General features: G+C 41.1%; 1 protein-coding gene across 2 annotated transcripts in view; it reads right to left on the bottom strand.

The window, feature by feature from the left end:
* Nucleotides 1-1,653: 1,653 nt before the first annotated feature.
* Nucleotides 1,654-14,625, bottom strand: part of RNF115 (ring finger protein 115) — a 60,437-nt gene continuing 47,465 nt past the window's right edge. For both annotated transcript variants that reach the window (XM_019919214.3, XM_073808608.1), the window contains 5 exons: nt 9,051-9,101; nt 7,804-7,876; nt 6,774-6,867; nt 4,129-4,244; nt 1,654-2,928 (listed from right to left, as the gene is read on the bottom strand). In XM_019919214.3, coding sequence (XP_019774773.1) covers nt 2,797-2,928; nt 4,129-4,244; nt 6,774-6,867; nt 7,804-7,876; nt 9,051-9,101 — 466 coding nt within the window. In that variant the 3' untranslated portion in view covers nt 1,654-2,796. The remainder of the gene's footprint in view (nt 2,929-4,128; nt 4,245-6,773; nt 6,868-7,803; nt 7,877-9,050; nt 9,102-14,625) is intronic.

Genomic DNA, 14,625 nt, shown 5'->3' with positions numbered 1-14,625 from the left:
AATTTTTAATACAAGGATTATTCCTTCTCTCTGTTGGAGATATCGGTTAAATGTTCACCACTCTGCCCTGCCCACCCAACTGCCCAGTTCTGTCCAGCCAGAATAACCCATCTGGAAACTACCCAAGAAGCAATAATCACTTGGAGGCCAGCAAGGAATTGCCCTACATAACCTCTCAACTTTCAGGTCTACCAACCTCTAGCAAGTCCCTCCTAATTTTGTGCTAACATAGTTTTACTTCCTCTTTTATTTCAAATTACAATGAACGAACGGAAGAATAAGAAAAAAAGACATTCATGAATGGGAAAACAATCTGTTTATCTATGCATGGAACTCAAAGGGTAGGCCATTTAGTACAAATCTAAAGGCCTCAAGTCTAAGGGCCCAAGATTTGAAATGGCAACTTTTTTCTATTCTCTTTGACTCCTAGTAAGGCTCCAGTTTCCTGAGTCTGTAAACCCTCCAGCTGTAAATGAATGAACACCTGAGAAGTCTGGGTTATGTAGTCCTCTGCCTTGGGAATTATATCAAACTGTGTTTGGCTGCATAATCATGTGAGCCAATTCCTTATAATAAATCTCTACAGACACACACACACACACACACACACCCCCCCCCCCCCCCCCACACACACACACACACACACACACACCCCACCCCCCTTACTGGTTCTGTTTCTCTGGAGAACCCTGACTAATACACTACCTAAATTAACCTGGAAGTCTGAGATGCCTCCTATTCTAGGAAGAAACACTACAGATTCATTAAGTAGGAGGGGTCTCAGAAACAGCAAACAGATTTATGCACTCTATCTAAAAGCACAAAAAAAGTGAAGACAATTTCAGATAACTTAAGACTGATGCGATTTGCTCTTCCGTATATTGAAAAGTTACATCCCTGTCCAGCACTTTGTTTGCATCCTTTTGTAAAGCTACTCAGATTCTTTCTAGTTCTCTAGTGTTAAGTAAAAATACACCTGCCTGTTCTGGCATCTCCAGACACTAACAAGCAGACAAAAACTTCCAGGCTGGCATCATTTTTCTGAGACAGCTGATATTGTTCCACTTGAAAACTACAATGTGCTCCAACTTCAGCCTAGCCATTCTCCATCTAAGTAATGGCCATTAAATATTCACAATATACCTCCCATGTCCCCTCAGCCTCATGACCCCTCACCATTCAAAACCAGTGTGTATTTCTGGGCTACATTTCAATAGCCATAGTAAATAGTTCACATTCTCCAAAGAAACAATCTCTACATAGGATAACATAAATATGAGAAAACAGCTTTTATGCTCTCTGGGCCCAACCTGAATCATAACTTATGGTCACAATTTTTAGAGGTAGGCTATTAAATTAAACTCTCCCACTTTCTCTCTTCCCTCTCCTACTCCTCTGCCCTCTACTAAATTACAAAGATATCTCTAACCCCATCCCTCACCCCCAAAACCAGTGTACAACAAGTCAACAAAAACCGAGGAAAGACTCCTAGCCAAGAGAGACTCACCAAAGAGCAGCCTTCTTGTTCTGATCATTCCAAACTATGAAGGGCTGATATGACCATACCACTGTTGCCCCTCTGTCACCCTTTTTGGTGCACCAACAGTGGTTACATGTCCCCATCATTTATTTTTGAGACTTTGAAGTTCCAACAACATTCTTAATCTTCTTCATTTATTCAACTTTAAACACTTAAATGCACCAAAGAGCATGTGCATGTGCATGGGACACTGTTAGGCTGAAAAAAGAAGGCCTACGTCTCCTAGGCCAAGTTGTTTGGGCATGATCACAATAATCAGTATGACTCCAAGTACAGACAGAACCAAGCAAACAGAAAGGTTTCAGAGATGATAAATGGGCTTAAAAAATTAAAATGGGACAACATAAAATCTCAATTCCTGAAGACCAGTGAATTACAAAAAACAATGACTTAGCTGTAGAAGCAGTAATGAAGTAATTCTATTTCTGTCAGGGAAATTATTTTAAGGTCCCCAGGATAAACAATGAGTTGAGGATCACTAAAAAACCTCGGAACCAAAGATTTCAAACATCTGTCCTTCTGTGCCTGTATGCTGCCCAACTCATTCCCAAAAAGGAACCAGAATCAGATTCCTCCCAACATAAGACTCCTAAGACATGTCAGGTTGGTTTCTGCAGAAGCTGCATCTTGTGAAGTAGTCTTTAAAAATAAAAATGAGAAAACCAAAGAATGCAATGATAAGCCACTTTCTCCTTCCCACTGTAATTTTTCTTTGATTTGCTCTCTGAAAATTTAAGAAAAAACAAGAATCATTAGTGTCTCAGATTCTTGAATTAATCTGATCTCACTTCATGGCTAATGTGGCCAAAAGTAGATGCTTTTGTACAACTAAAACAGAAGGACTTTATATCAGCAGGACTTTAGGGCTCTGGTTCCACTGTATTTAGTGTAAAGTACACTTATGATAGGGTGGAGGTTGGAGAAAGAGGTGGAAAGGTAACATGACAGATAGCAGGACCCTAGCTAGACTTTAAGGAACTGATTCTATTCTGGCAGGGGAAACTCACATAATTAAGTTTCGCACTTACAAAATTATCGCTCTGAATTCAAGAATGAGAGGCATTTGGTTGTAGATACAATTCCATCTGTAGATACTAACTTTAAATTTAGAGAAGAAAAACACTCAATGAATTAATGTTATGGGTTGGGGTTTCTTAGGTGATTCCTAAATTCACCTACGACTTTTTTGTTTTGATACAATTAACAGCTGTGATAAGAGGTCTACCATAGCCCTGGCTCAGAGGCGGTCTTTAGTTTCAGAAAGTCCATCGGTCATGTAGCTGGCTGTCACTGCTAAATCTGTTGCTTGCAGAGGACCCAGAGGTCTGGGTTTGCTGAGTAGAGTCCTCACCATTTAAGCTCTTCCTACATACAGGACATGCGTCGTGCTGAAACAGAAAGATATCAGTCTACATGAACAGCCTGACCCGAAAGCTGGAAGAACTAAACACTTAAGAAACCCTGAGAGTTAGCAGGTAGAAAAACCAAAAGGGCATGAATTCTCACATAGTGCACGCTGGGCTCCATGTGTAACACCGGGACATCGCCCAAACAGAATTTCAACAGATCTGACACAGAATTCTAGGCAGCAACTTAACAATAGCTAACACATATCACCAAGCAGAACTAACTAGAAACAATGACCTGAGATGGTCTAGAGCAGGGGTCAGCAAACTTTTCCTGTAAAGGAAAAGGTAGTAAATATTTTAGTCATTGCAGGCCACACCACCTATGTTGCAACTACTCAACTCTGCTGATGTAGCACAAAAGTAGCCATAGACAATTTGTAAACAAATGGGCATGGCTGTGTTCCAATAAAACTGCATTTACAAAACTAGGTGGCAGGACACAGGGACCTGCAGGCTGTAGTCTGCTAACCCCTGGTCAGGAAGTTCCAAACAGATTAATAATCTAAAACACAGGAATGGTGCTACTAGGAGTTAGCCAGGGACTAAAATCTGATCTGCCTGGCTCTCTATTAACTGTTTGGTTTTTTTGTTTGTTTTTTAAAAAATTTTTATTGTTGTATAGTTGCTTTACAATGTTATGTTAGTTTCTACCGTACAGCAAAGTGAATCAGCTACACGTATACATATATCTCCTTTTTTGGATTTCCTTCACGTTTAGGTCACCGCAGAGCACCGAGGAGAGTTCCCTGTGCTATACAGTAGGTTCTCATTAGTTATCTATTTTATACATAGTATCAATAGTGTATACATGTCAATCCCAATCTACCAATTCATCCCACCCCTCCCTTTCCCCCTTGGTATCGTCACATTTGTTCTCTGCATCTGTGCCTCTATTTTTGCTTTGTAAATAAGATCGTCTATACCAATTTTTTCAGATTCCACATATATGCGTTAATACACAATATTTGTTTTTCTCTTTCTGACTTACTTCACTCTGTGTGACAGACTCTATGCCGTCTGTACAAATGACCCAATTTCATTCCTTTTTATTGCTGAGTAATATTCCATTGTATATATGTACCAATTAACTGTTAACTACATCCTTACTGTGAACCATCCCCCCAAGAAGATATGACTGGCACAGTTGCCCCATCACAGATGAGAGCTGTCTGTACTTACCAGTTCTAACCACGGCACAATACAACTGCTGTGAAAGAAGTGGTTGCAGGGTAACTGCCGGACTTTCTCTTCAACTGTGTAATCCTCTTTGCATACTGGACACTCTAAACCCTTATCTGTTGGAGGAGGAAACGCCTTTTAAAATAAACAAGCAAAAAGAAGGAAGAAAAAAACTAGCCCAATGTCTTTAACAGCCAAAGGAATACACAAAGTAAAGACAAAGTGCACCCAAGGTGAAGGCAGATAGGAAGCATGAATTTTATTTCAAACTGGGGATAGAGGTGGTAGTAGACAGGGTTATGAGGAGGACTGATTAATGGGCCTGTTCCAATAAGGCCCAGACAGGAACTATATAAGGCCTACTTTTCAATGTAAAGAGTTGGAAGAACTGGGGCTTAGATTATCTTTTAAGTGAAACAGGAAAAACATCTTCCCAAGTGTGTGAAAGCCTTCTGGCAGTTTCTACTTAGGAAACACTGGCAATCTGTCCACCACAACCAAAGAACTCATCTCGGCAATCTTGGCTGTTCCCATTCAGTGTCTCAAGCCACTTTTACCCTACTACTTTCTAAATTACACATCCTATTTCATCATGGTTACCCTAAAGCCTCTTTTACAAGCTGTTCATTAAAAGCTGTACCAGGAGATAGTGCTACAGAACTGCAAGGCCCAAGGGTAGCTCAGGCTCTAAGTCCAGAGACAGGAAGCCCTCTTCTCAGAGAAAATGGCTACAAACTGAACAGGGGATACCAGGCAGTAAATTCCAAGTTTCCCAAGTTTGGCTAGTAATACCAGCTAGTCTATTTCTTCAGTAGCTGGGCTATGTATGTTACATGCTCCACAGTACTCAAGGCATTTGGAGTAAAATACCACTTAACAGATTCACTCCTTCCTCTCCATTCCCATCACCTGAGCCCTAATTTTAGCTTCTACTTCTCATGCCTACTCTACTGTAACAGCCTCCCATGTAGCATCCCTGACTCCAGACCTTCCAGATATATCCTATATTTTGCTACCAGCTAATTTTCCCTAATATCAGCTTCAGAGCAATTCCCAGCTCATCTTCACTTGGATTCTCAGCTGTTACCTCAAAATCAACAAATTCAAAATTAAAAACATCACATCACCTCCTTACCCAAACCAGGGCCGGCTCACAATTCCCCCATCCCTGATGTCAGCACCACCTCTGTGGTTATAGAGTTGCAAAATCTTAGAATCATCTTTCACCCTTTCCCCTCCTTTATCCCCTTATGCAATCAGTGATAAAAGGCTTTCTTCGATCTGAGTCTACCCCTTCCTTTCTGTTAGCATTGCCACCGTCATCTGAACCCCACCAGGATGCTGCAACAGCCCCTTAAATCTCTGTTTCTGCTTCCTCCCTCTTTCAATCTTTTTTTTTTTAATGATTGCTTTTTAAATTTATTTATTTATCTACTTTTGGCTGTGTTGGGTCTTCGTTGCTGCACGTGGGCTTTCTCTAGTTGCATTGAGTGGGGGCTACTCTTTGCTGCAATTCGTGGGCTTGTCACTGCGGTGTCTTCTACTGTTGCAGAGCACGGGCTCTAGGCACAGGCTTCAGTAGTTGCAGCACGCGGGCTCAGTAGTTGTGGCTCACAGGCTCTAGAGTGCAGGCTAAGTAGTTGTGGCTCACGGGCTCTAGAGTGCAGGCTCAGTAGTTGTGGCACATGGGCTTAGTTGTTCCGCGGCATGTGGGATCTTCCCAGACCAGGGCTCGAACCTGTGGTCCCCTGCACTGGCAGGTGGATTCTTAACTGCTGCGCCACCAGGGAAGTCCCTTCCCATCTATTTTAGACACTACCCTCCAAACTAATCTTCCCTAAAGACCACTTAAATTCCCTCATTCCTCCATTTGTGGACCTACAAAACTTACCTACTACCTAAACTATCCAGCCCTAACTACTCTGCCAGTTTCAGGGTCCTCTACAACAAGGCCCCACCCTTCCTATCCAGTCATACCTCTCACTACTCCCCAAATCAGATTCTATTTCAGGTCTAATGAGGTTACACTCCTTATACCTGATCCAGACACCATGTCCATGCTGACATTCTTCACTGGTTCATACTTTTCCATATATAGAATAATCTCTCTAATATGGCCCATCCTGTCTTTAAAATCTTCTGACTCTAAACTGGAATTTATGGGGAAGAAACTCCCAGTCCAAAATAATGTCCCTTATCACTAAGTTCTTTTAGTGCTTATAAATAAAATAATGTCTATGTCTAATGTACCTGAGTACAGGGTAGATGTGAAACAAATGCCTAGCCTCCCATTTTTTCTCTTCCTTTTCTCCCAAAGTCAGTATCATCTGCTCAACCACTTTTTATACTATTGTCTAATCATTTGGTAAGTTTTGCTTCCCCTGGTAAGTTCTTCAAGAAATCAAGTATTCTATACCTTTGTACCTCTTTATTTCCTGCCTGGCATCTAGAAAACCAACATGGTAATTGCTCAGGAATTACCTGTTGACTAACCCTAATGAAGGGGTAGGTACCTTCCATACCTGGCACCCAGGTATAAATTTTAGGAGTGCTACAGCTTCACGTGAAGATCTTTAGTACAGGAAATGGCTCAGATTCTGAACAGAGATAACAAGATGACAAAATACGTATGAAAATGAACCTACCAACTTGTTCCTGAGTTACTGTCACTGTTGGAAGAGATGTGATCTTTTCCTTATCAGCTGGGGGAGGCCCTGTGTTTTCCAGTTGTCCTAAAAGCTACAAAAAAAGAAAAAAGAAAAAGAAGAAGTGGTAGACATCTAACTATCCCTAGGGAGGGAGCTGTTCCAGCTGAGAACAGTGCAGATATTAACAATGTTAGTTGCTCTTACTTCTGCAAGGCTATGAGAGGCTTGGGTTTTCCCTTTCCTGCTGCCAGAACACTCATGATTGCTTTACAATTTCAGAGTGACATTAGTATAAGCCCACAGACAGATCCATCATTGCAGGGCCCACCTCTGGGCATAAAGCAACTTCGGAGACAGCAAAAGGGCTGTGATGTCACGAATAAAACTACAGCGTAACAAAACGTAATACTTAACCAGTTCAAAAACTTCATTTTGCTGAAAGGAAGAAAAGGGTCTGAGTATGGAAAAACAGCACAAAGTAAGCCAAGAAATAGGTAAATTACTGCCTACAAGAAGACTTAGATATAAACAACATGCTTTCTATTCTCAGCAATCCACAAGGGAAATGAAAAACCAATTAAATTAAAATAAACATAAACAAGTGGAAGCAATTATACATAGCATGGGAATACCTTTTTCTCTGCTTCCTTCCCCTACTTTGTTCCATCTAGCAGAAATCCCTGCTTCAACATATGAGGAGACCCTTCTTTTTTGTGAAGTACTTGTTAATAGGATCCTCATAGGACTGAACAAGAGGCCAAAAATATAAAATATTGTTTGTTACAGAAGTCTTTTCTTCCTTTGGAGTTGAAGCTGTCTTCTAGAAAGTCCCTAGGACCAAGAAAGTACATGGATGCTGAGCTAAACCCATAAACCATCTATCCCTTTAGTAAAATGGAAACCCACAAGCTCAAACTATTAGGGAAAGCAGAGTGACTGCCGTTTCAGAAAGTAGCAGAAGGAAAGCAGGAAGCCTGTGGAACCATGAGACACACTGAACAGACACCCTCAAAAGGCAGCTCCTCACCTGAGTTACAATGGCATCAAGCCCTGTCTGACCCCAGGCATAGTCCCCAGGGTTGGAGTGCAGCATCCCGCTCCTATACATGAGATGAGACACAGAGCATTAGATGGAGTGACCAGGCTCCGCCTTACACCACAGAAAGATTGGCAGAGGAATCCTGTTCTCTCTCAGAGCTGGAAAGTCACCAGTTCTCTAGAATCAAGTGGCAAAGAATTTCTCAATAATTTCAAGGTCAAACAGATTATCCAGAGGCAGTCTCTCATTCTCTAGGAATTTCTGCTTAACTGTATACAACATAAAATGTGAAGCTACCTAAAATACCACGTGACAAACCAGAGCAAAAAGAGTGACTCATTGCCTGTTGGTTAAGAAAAGTTTGTCTTCTCTGTGCCCATTTAACTTAAACATAGATGGAGCTGCTTTTTAAGGAGAGTTTTCCCTTCGTGATCAGCGAAAATCAACAGCAGACTTCCCTCATTCTAAGACTCGGCCTTTGGTCCTGGACAATGAGGAGCTTTCACGTAGAGAAGCAGCCACAGCAGTGTCTCTGAATCACAACTTAGAGGAATCACAAAAGGGACTTGGCAGCACCTCTTTCTGGAGCTGTTGGTGTACTAGCCTGGATGACAGATATCCAGACTCTGGCTGGAACACGTTTAAAGAAACTAGAGGCTGGAAAATAGGGTAACTGTGTGGAAGGACTGAGGTCCCTTTGAGCAAAGAAGCCTTCTGGGGCAGAGTCAGAAATGGCAAATAACTGTCCAGACAAGAGGAAATTCCATCTTTAACCCGTATCGTACGTGTCGCTCTGATACTCTTATTTCTTCTGAAAAACCTTCTTACTTAAAAAAAAAGGAAGTTAAGCAGTATCTTTTCAATTTCAGAAATTCTTAAGGAATAAAATCTTCCCATATGATCTACAGGAGAAACACACAAATCAGATACCAAGCCTGGTAGGGACCATCTCATTCCCCACCTCAACACAACCCTCACACCTGAATATGAATGGAATCAGACACACCCAGTACCCAGACATCCTGTGGGACCAGGATAGCCCTCATGAGCCTGAATTATAATGAATAAGTTCTGATTAAGTTTGGGCTCAGCAGACAATGGCAGTCTTTAACAGCCTGCCAATTACACCTATATACTCACCTATGCAGCTTTCTTTCTCACTATGGCACAGATACTACCATACCTAAAATGATGCTACTGCAGGAGAGTAAGACAGAAGGCAATTAATTACTTACCAAGAAAATGGGGATCCAGGAATGAATCCTGCAATGATTTGTTGTAGTACTCTGTTGAAGGGAAAAAATTAGATAAGAGAACAGACTAATGAAAGTACTCTATAGATATCCATGGCTGACTAATCACCAACTCCTTCCCCAAAACACAATGGCTTTTCACTGACTATTATACAATAGAGAGCACCAGAAATCAGTCCACTACATGGTAGAGTGCTACTCTGCTATTATGGCTGTCTTCCTGAGCTCTGCTACTTTATGTATTAATAGATTTTTATGAATTAAGCTGGAAAGGAATCTGATTGTATGGTTAGTTTTCAAACTATGATTCTTAGATACTTGGCAGCAAAATGAGAGGCTGAAAGGGATGCTAAGCCAGGGAGATTCTGGACCCACCTCCCTACAACAAGGGTAGTTCCATTTTTATGTGTTATGCACATTGTGCAAGATACTATTTAAAGGGCCCTTTTGTAAAAGTTCAACAATAGCTAACTATACTATGTGTTTGTTTTGAAATATATTCACAAGTTATTTTATACTCCTCCTCTGGGTGTAGGTTGGACTTAATGACTTACTTTTTTTTTTCCTGAGGTATAACTGACATATAACATTATATGATTTTTTTCAGGTGTACAACACAATGATTTGATGTTTGTATATAATGCAAAGGATCACCACAATAAGACTAATTAGCATTCATTACCACACATAGTTATAAAATTTTACTTTCTTGTGATGAGAACTTTTAAGATCTACTCTCTTAGCAACTTTCAAATATGCAATACAGTATTAAAATGATAATACTGTAATGAACTATAGTATCTCATTGTGGGTTTGCTTTGCATTTCCCTGATGATAGAGTCACCGTGCTATACATTATATCCCCATTATTTATTTTATAACTGAAAATTTGTCCCTTTTGACCCCTTTCACCCATTTCACCCACCCCCCAACCCCTGCCTCTGGCAATTCACCAATCTATTCTCTATATCTGTGAACTCGGTTACTGAATTCTTTTTTTTAGATTCCACATATAAGATCATACAGTATTTGTCTTTCTCTTTGTCTCATCTATTTCACTTAGCATAATGCCCTCAAGGTCCATCCACGTTGTTGCAAATGGCAAGATTTCATTCTTTTTCACGGCTGAGTAACATTCCACTGTATATATGTACCACAATTTCTTCACCCATTCATCCATCAGTGGACCCTTAGGTTGTTTCCATGTCTTGGCTATGGTAAACAATGCTGCAATGAACAGGGGGATGCATATATCTTTTCAAATTTGTGTTTTTGTTTTCTTCAGATGAATACCCAGAAGTGGAATTGCTGGATCACAAGGTAGTTCTATTTTTAATTTTTTGAGGAACCTCCATATTGTTTTCCATAGTGGCTACACCAATTTACATTCCTACCAACAGTGAACAAGGGTTTCATTTCCTTTTCTCTACATCCGTATCAACACTTGTTATTTCTTGCTTTTTGATAATAGCCATTCTAACAGGTATGAGGTGATATCTCATTGTAGTTTTGATTTATATTTCTCTGATGATTAGTGATATTGAGCATTTATTCATGTGCCTGTTGGCCAACTGTAATGTCTTCTTTGGAAAAATGTCTATTCAAGTCCTCTGCACATTTTTAAATTGGGTTGTTTGTTTTTGTTGCTGTTGAGTTGCATGAGTTCTTTGTATATTTTGGATATTAACCGCTTGTTGGATACAGCATTTGCAAATATCTCCTCCCATTCAGTAGGTTTCCTTTTCATTTTGATTTCCTTTGCCATGCAGAAACTTTATATGGTTTGATGTAGTCCCACTTGTTCATTTTTACTTTTGTTGCCTCTGCTTTTGGAGTCATCCAAAAAAATCATGACCAAGACTGATGTCTTAGAGTTTACTGCCTGTTTTCTTATAGGGATTTTACGGTTTCAGGTCTTATGTTCAAGTCTTTAATCCATTTTGAGTTAATTTTTGTGTATAGTGTAAGACAGTGGTCTAGTTTCATTCTTTTGCCTGTGGCTGTCCAGTTTTTCCAACACCGTTTATTAAAGAGACTGTCCTTTCTCCACTGTATAATCTTGGCTTCTTTGTCATAAATTAATTGACCATATATGCAAAGGTTTATTTCTGGACCCTCTATTCTATTCCATTGATTTAGGTGTCTGTTTTTATGCCAGTACCATACTGTGACTTACTTCTTAACAACAGAATATGGTGGGATAACTGTGACTTCCAAGGCTAGTTCATAAAAGGCACTGTGGCTTCCTCCTTGCAGCCTCTCTTGGATTACTTTCTCTGGGACAGTGCCATATCAAGCAGTCCTGTGCAAAGGCCCACATGGTAAAGAACTGAGGCCTCCTGACAAGAGCCAGAACAAACCTGCCAGACGTTGAGTAACTCCCAGTTGATTCTTCAGATAACTACAGCAATGGCCAATGTCTTGACAGTAAGCTCATGAGACCCTGGGCCAGAGCCACCCAGCTAAGCTGCTCCCAAATTCCTGGCCCACTGAACCTATGAGATAATAAATATCTGTTGTTTAAGCCTCTAAGTTCTGGGGTAATTTGTTATACAGCAATAGATAACTAATACAGATTTTGATACCTAGAAGTGAGTACTGCTATAACAAAAACCTAAAATGTGGGAGTAGCTTTGGAACACAGCAGAGGGCAGAGTTGGAAGGACTTTGAGGACAGAGTGAGTAAGTTTGAAGAGCCTTTAAGAAATTGTAGAAGCATGATGGCTTTTGAGGAAGTTATAGGTGAGTACTTGTGGGAAAGTGAGAAAAATCTTTTTGGAAATGGGAGGGAAAGGGATCCTTGTTATGTAGTGACAAAAGCTGTTGCCTGACATAACATGGAAAGTAGAAGTTGTGGCTCATGAATGGGGTGATAATGTAGCTAACAAGATTTCCAGAGTGTTGAAGGTTCCTTTTGACTTCTTCTTGCTGCATTAAAATGCAAGAGAAGAGGAATAAATTAAAGGAAGAATAGTTAAAAAGGAGTTAAGACTAGATAATTCTGAAAATTCCTGGCCTCTCCAGATGGCAAATGATACTAAAATTAAGAAATGGCTTTAAAAAAAAAGAAAGAAATGGTTTCTGAGCAAAGATCAAATCATGGGCATTGCCAAGAAAATGGTTAAAGAGGAAGCCAAGAGTGTGGCTATAAAAATTCTTTGTTAAGACCTCAGAAAGAGGGGCTTCCCTGGTGGCGCAGTGGTTGAGAATCCGCCTGCCAATGCAGGGAACACGGGTTCGATCCCTGGTCCGGGAAGATCCACATGCCGCAGAGCAACTAAGCCCGTGCACCACAACCACTGAGCCTGTGCTCTAGAGACCGCAAGCCACAACTACTGAGCCCGCACGCCACGACTACTGAAGCCCGTGTGCCTAGAGCCTGTGCTCTGCAACAAGAGAAGCCACTGCACTGAGAAGCCTGCGCACGGCAACGAAGAGTAGCCCCCACTTGCTGCAACTAGAGAAAGCCTGTGCGCAGCAACGAAGACCCAATGCAGCCAAAAATAAATAAATTTAAAAAAAAAAGAAAAGACCTCAGAAAGTTCACATAGTGCCTAGAGAGCTATTCAATTAAACAACTGAGCTTCTAAGAAGCTTAAATGTGTTGTATTGGTTTCCTAGGGCTGCCGTAACAAATTCCCACAAACTGGGTAGCTTAAAACAATAGGAATTTATTCTCTCACAGTTTTGGAAGTCAGAAATCTGAAACGGAGATGCTGTTAGGGTTAGTTTCTTCTGGAGTCTCTAAGAGAGAATCTATTCCATGCCTCTCTCCCAGCTTCTGGTGGTTTCCAGCAATCCTTGCTGTTTCTTAGCTTGGCGACACATTATTCCAATCTCTGCCTCGGTCGTCAAACAACTTTCTTCTGTGTCTTCTGTATCCAAATTTCTCTCTTCTTATAAAAACACCATTGGATTAGGGGCCACTCTAACCCAATATGATCTCATCTTATTTTGATTACATGTATAAAAGATTTTATTTCCAAATAAGGTCACATTCACAGGTACTGGAAGTTAGGACTTGAACATTTCTTTGGGGGTGGGGGGGATATAATTCTATCCCACTACAAGTATTGTCCTTCAGCAATCCCAGCAGAAGCCCAAAGTAAAAAAGAGATTATATAAAAAAGATTTGTGGACATAAGTTTTGTTAATGGCATGAATCTCAATAATAGTAAAAAGAAACACTGCCAGCTTAAACTGAAAGGTACAGAGGCAGTACAAAATGAAAAGAGACCCTCTGGGCCCTCAAAATTCTACTGGCAAGAAGCAGGCTAAGAAAACTATGAAGTTGCAAATCTGGACTACTTTTTATGGAAAAGAATGACTCATAGGGTGGAATCAAGAGCCAGGAAGGAGGAAACAAGAGCTACAGAGAAGCATTCCTGGGTAGAAGTAGAACTAAGTCCTAATCAAGGAACGTCCAACACTTATCCAGACAAACATTAAAATAGCTACGCATCAGTGACTTCTTTGTGCCTTTCATCTTCTCCCTTTTTAAACAGAAATCTCGGGCTTCCCTGGTGGCGCAGTGGTCGAGAGTCCGCCTGCCGATGCAGGGGACACAGGTTCGTGCCCCGGTCCGGGAAGATCCCACATGCCGCGGAGCGGCTGGGCCCGTGAGCCGTGGCCGCTGAGCCTGCGCATCCGGAGCCTGTGCTCCGCAACGGGAGAGGCCACAACAGTGAGAGGCCCGCGTACCGCAAAAAAAAAAAAAAAAAACAGAAATCTCTATACCTCTTTATTATACGCCTGTCCCATCACTATATGTTGGGTATATATGAGGGGTAGAAAACTTGCCTCTTTGGTTTATAGATCTCCACATCAAAAGGAATTATGTCTGAGGAACTACACGCAAAGAGCCTCATCCACACTTGGACTTAAGTAAATGACAACCACCTGGATTTCAAGTTGATGCTGTACAGGGACAAGACTTTTGGTGGGTATTGGGAGGAGGTGAATGTATTTTGCACATGGGAGAAATATAAGTAATTTCTGGCCAAAGGTTAAACTGTGGTAGTTTTCAAATATGTCCACAAATTCTTTAATACTCCTCCCCTTTAAGAGGCAGAGCTTAATTCTCCTCCCCTTGAATGTGGACTGGACTTAGTGACTCACTTCTTACAGATAAAGTGTGGCTGGAAGGACAGTGTTTGGCTTCCAAGATCAGGATATAAAAAGGCTTTACGGTTTTTCCCTTCTTCCTTTCTCTCTCTTGGATCACTTACTCCAGGGGAAGCCAGCTGCCAAGTCATGAAGACACCAAAGAAGTCCTATGGAGAAGTCCACACAGTGAGGAACTGAGGCGTCCTGCCAACAGCAATGTTAGTTGACCCATCTTGGAAGTGGATCTTCCGGCCCCAGTTCAGGGTTCAGATGACTGCAGCCACAGCAGACATTTTGATTATAACCTCATGAAAACCGTTACCAAAAACACCTAGCTAAGCTGCTCCAAAATTCCTGACCCTCAGAAACTGTGAGATGATAAATGTCTGTTGTTATAAGCTACTAAATTCTGGGATAACCTGTTTACACAGCAATAAGTAACTAATATACC

The sequence above is a fragment of the Tursiops truncatus genome, chromosome 1 (genome assembly GCF_011762595.2).
Source record: "Tursiops truncatus isolate mTurTru1 chromosome 1, mTurTru1.mat.Y, whole genome shotgun sequence".
NCBI classification, from domain to species: Eukaryota; Metazoa; Chordata; class Mammalia; order Artiodactyla; family Delphinidae; genus Tursiops; species Tursiops truncatus.
The sequence above is the reverse complement of the archived record's forward strand: the minus strand, read 5'-3'. Positions and strand labels throughout refer to the sequence as shown.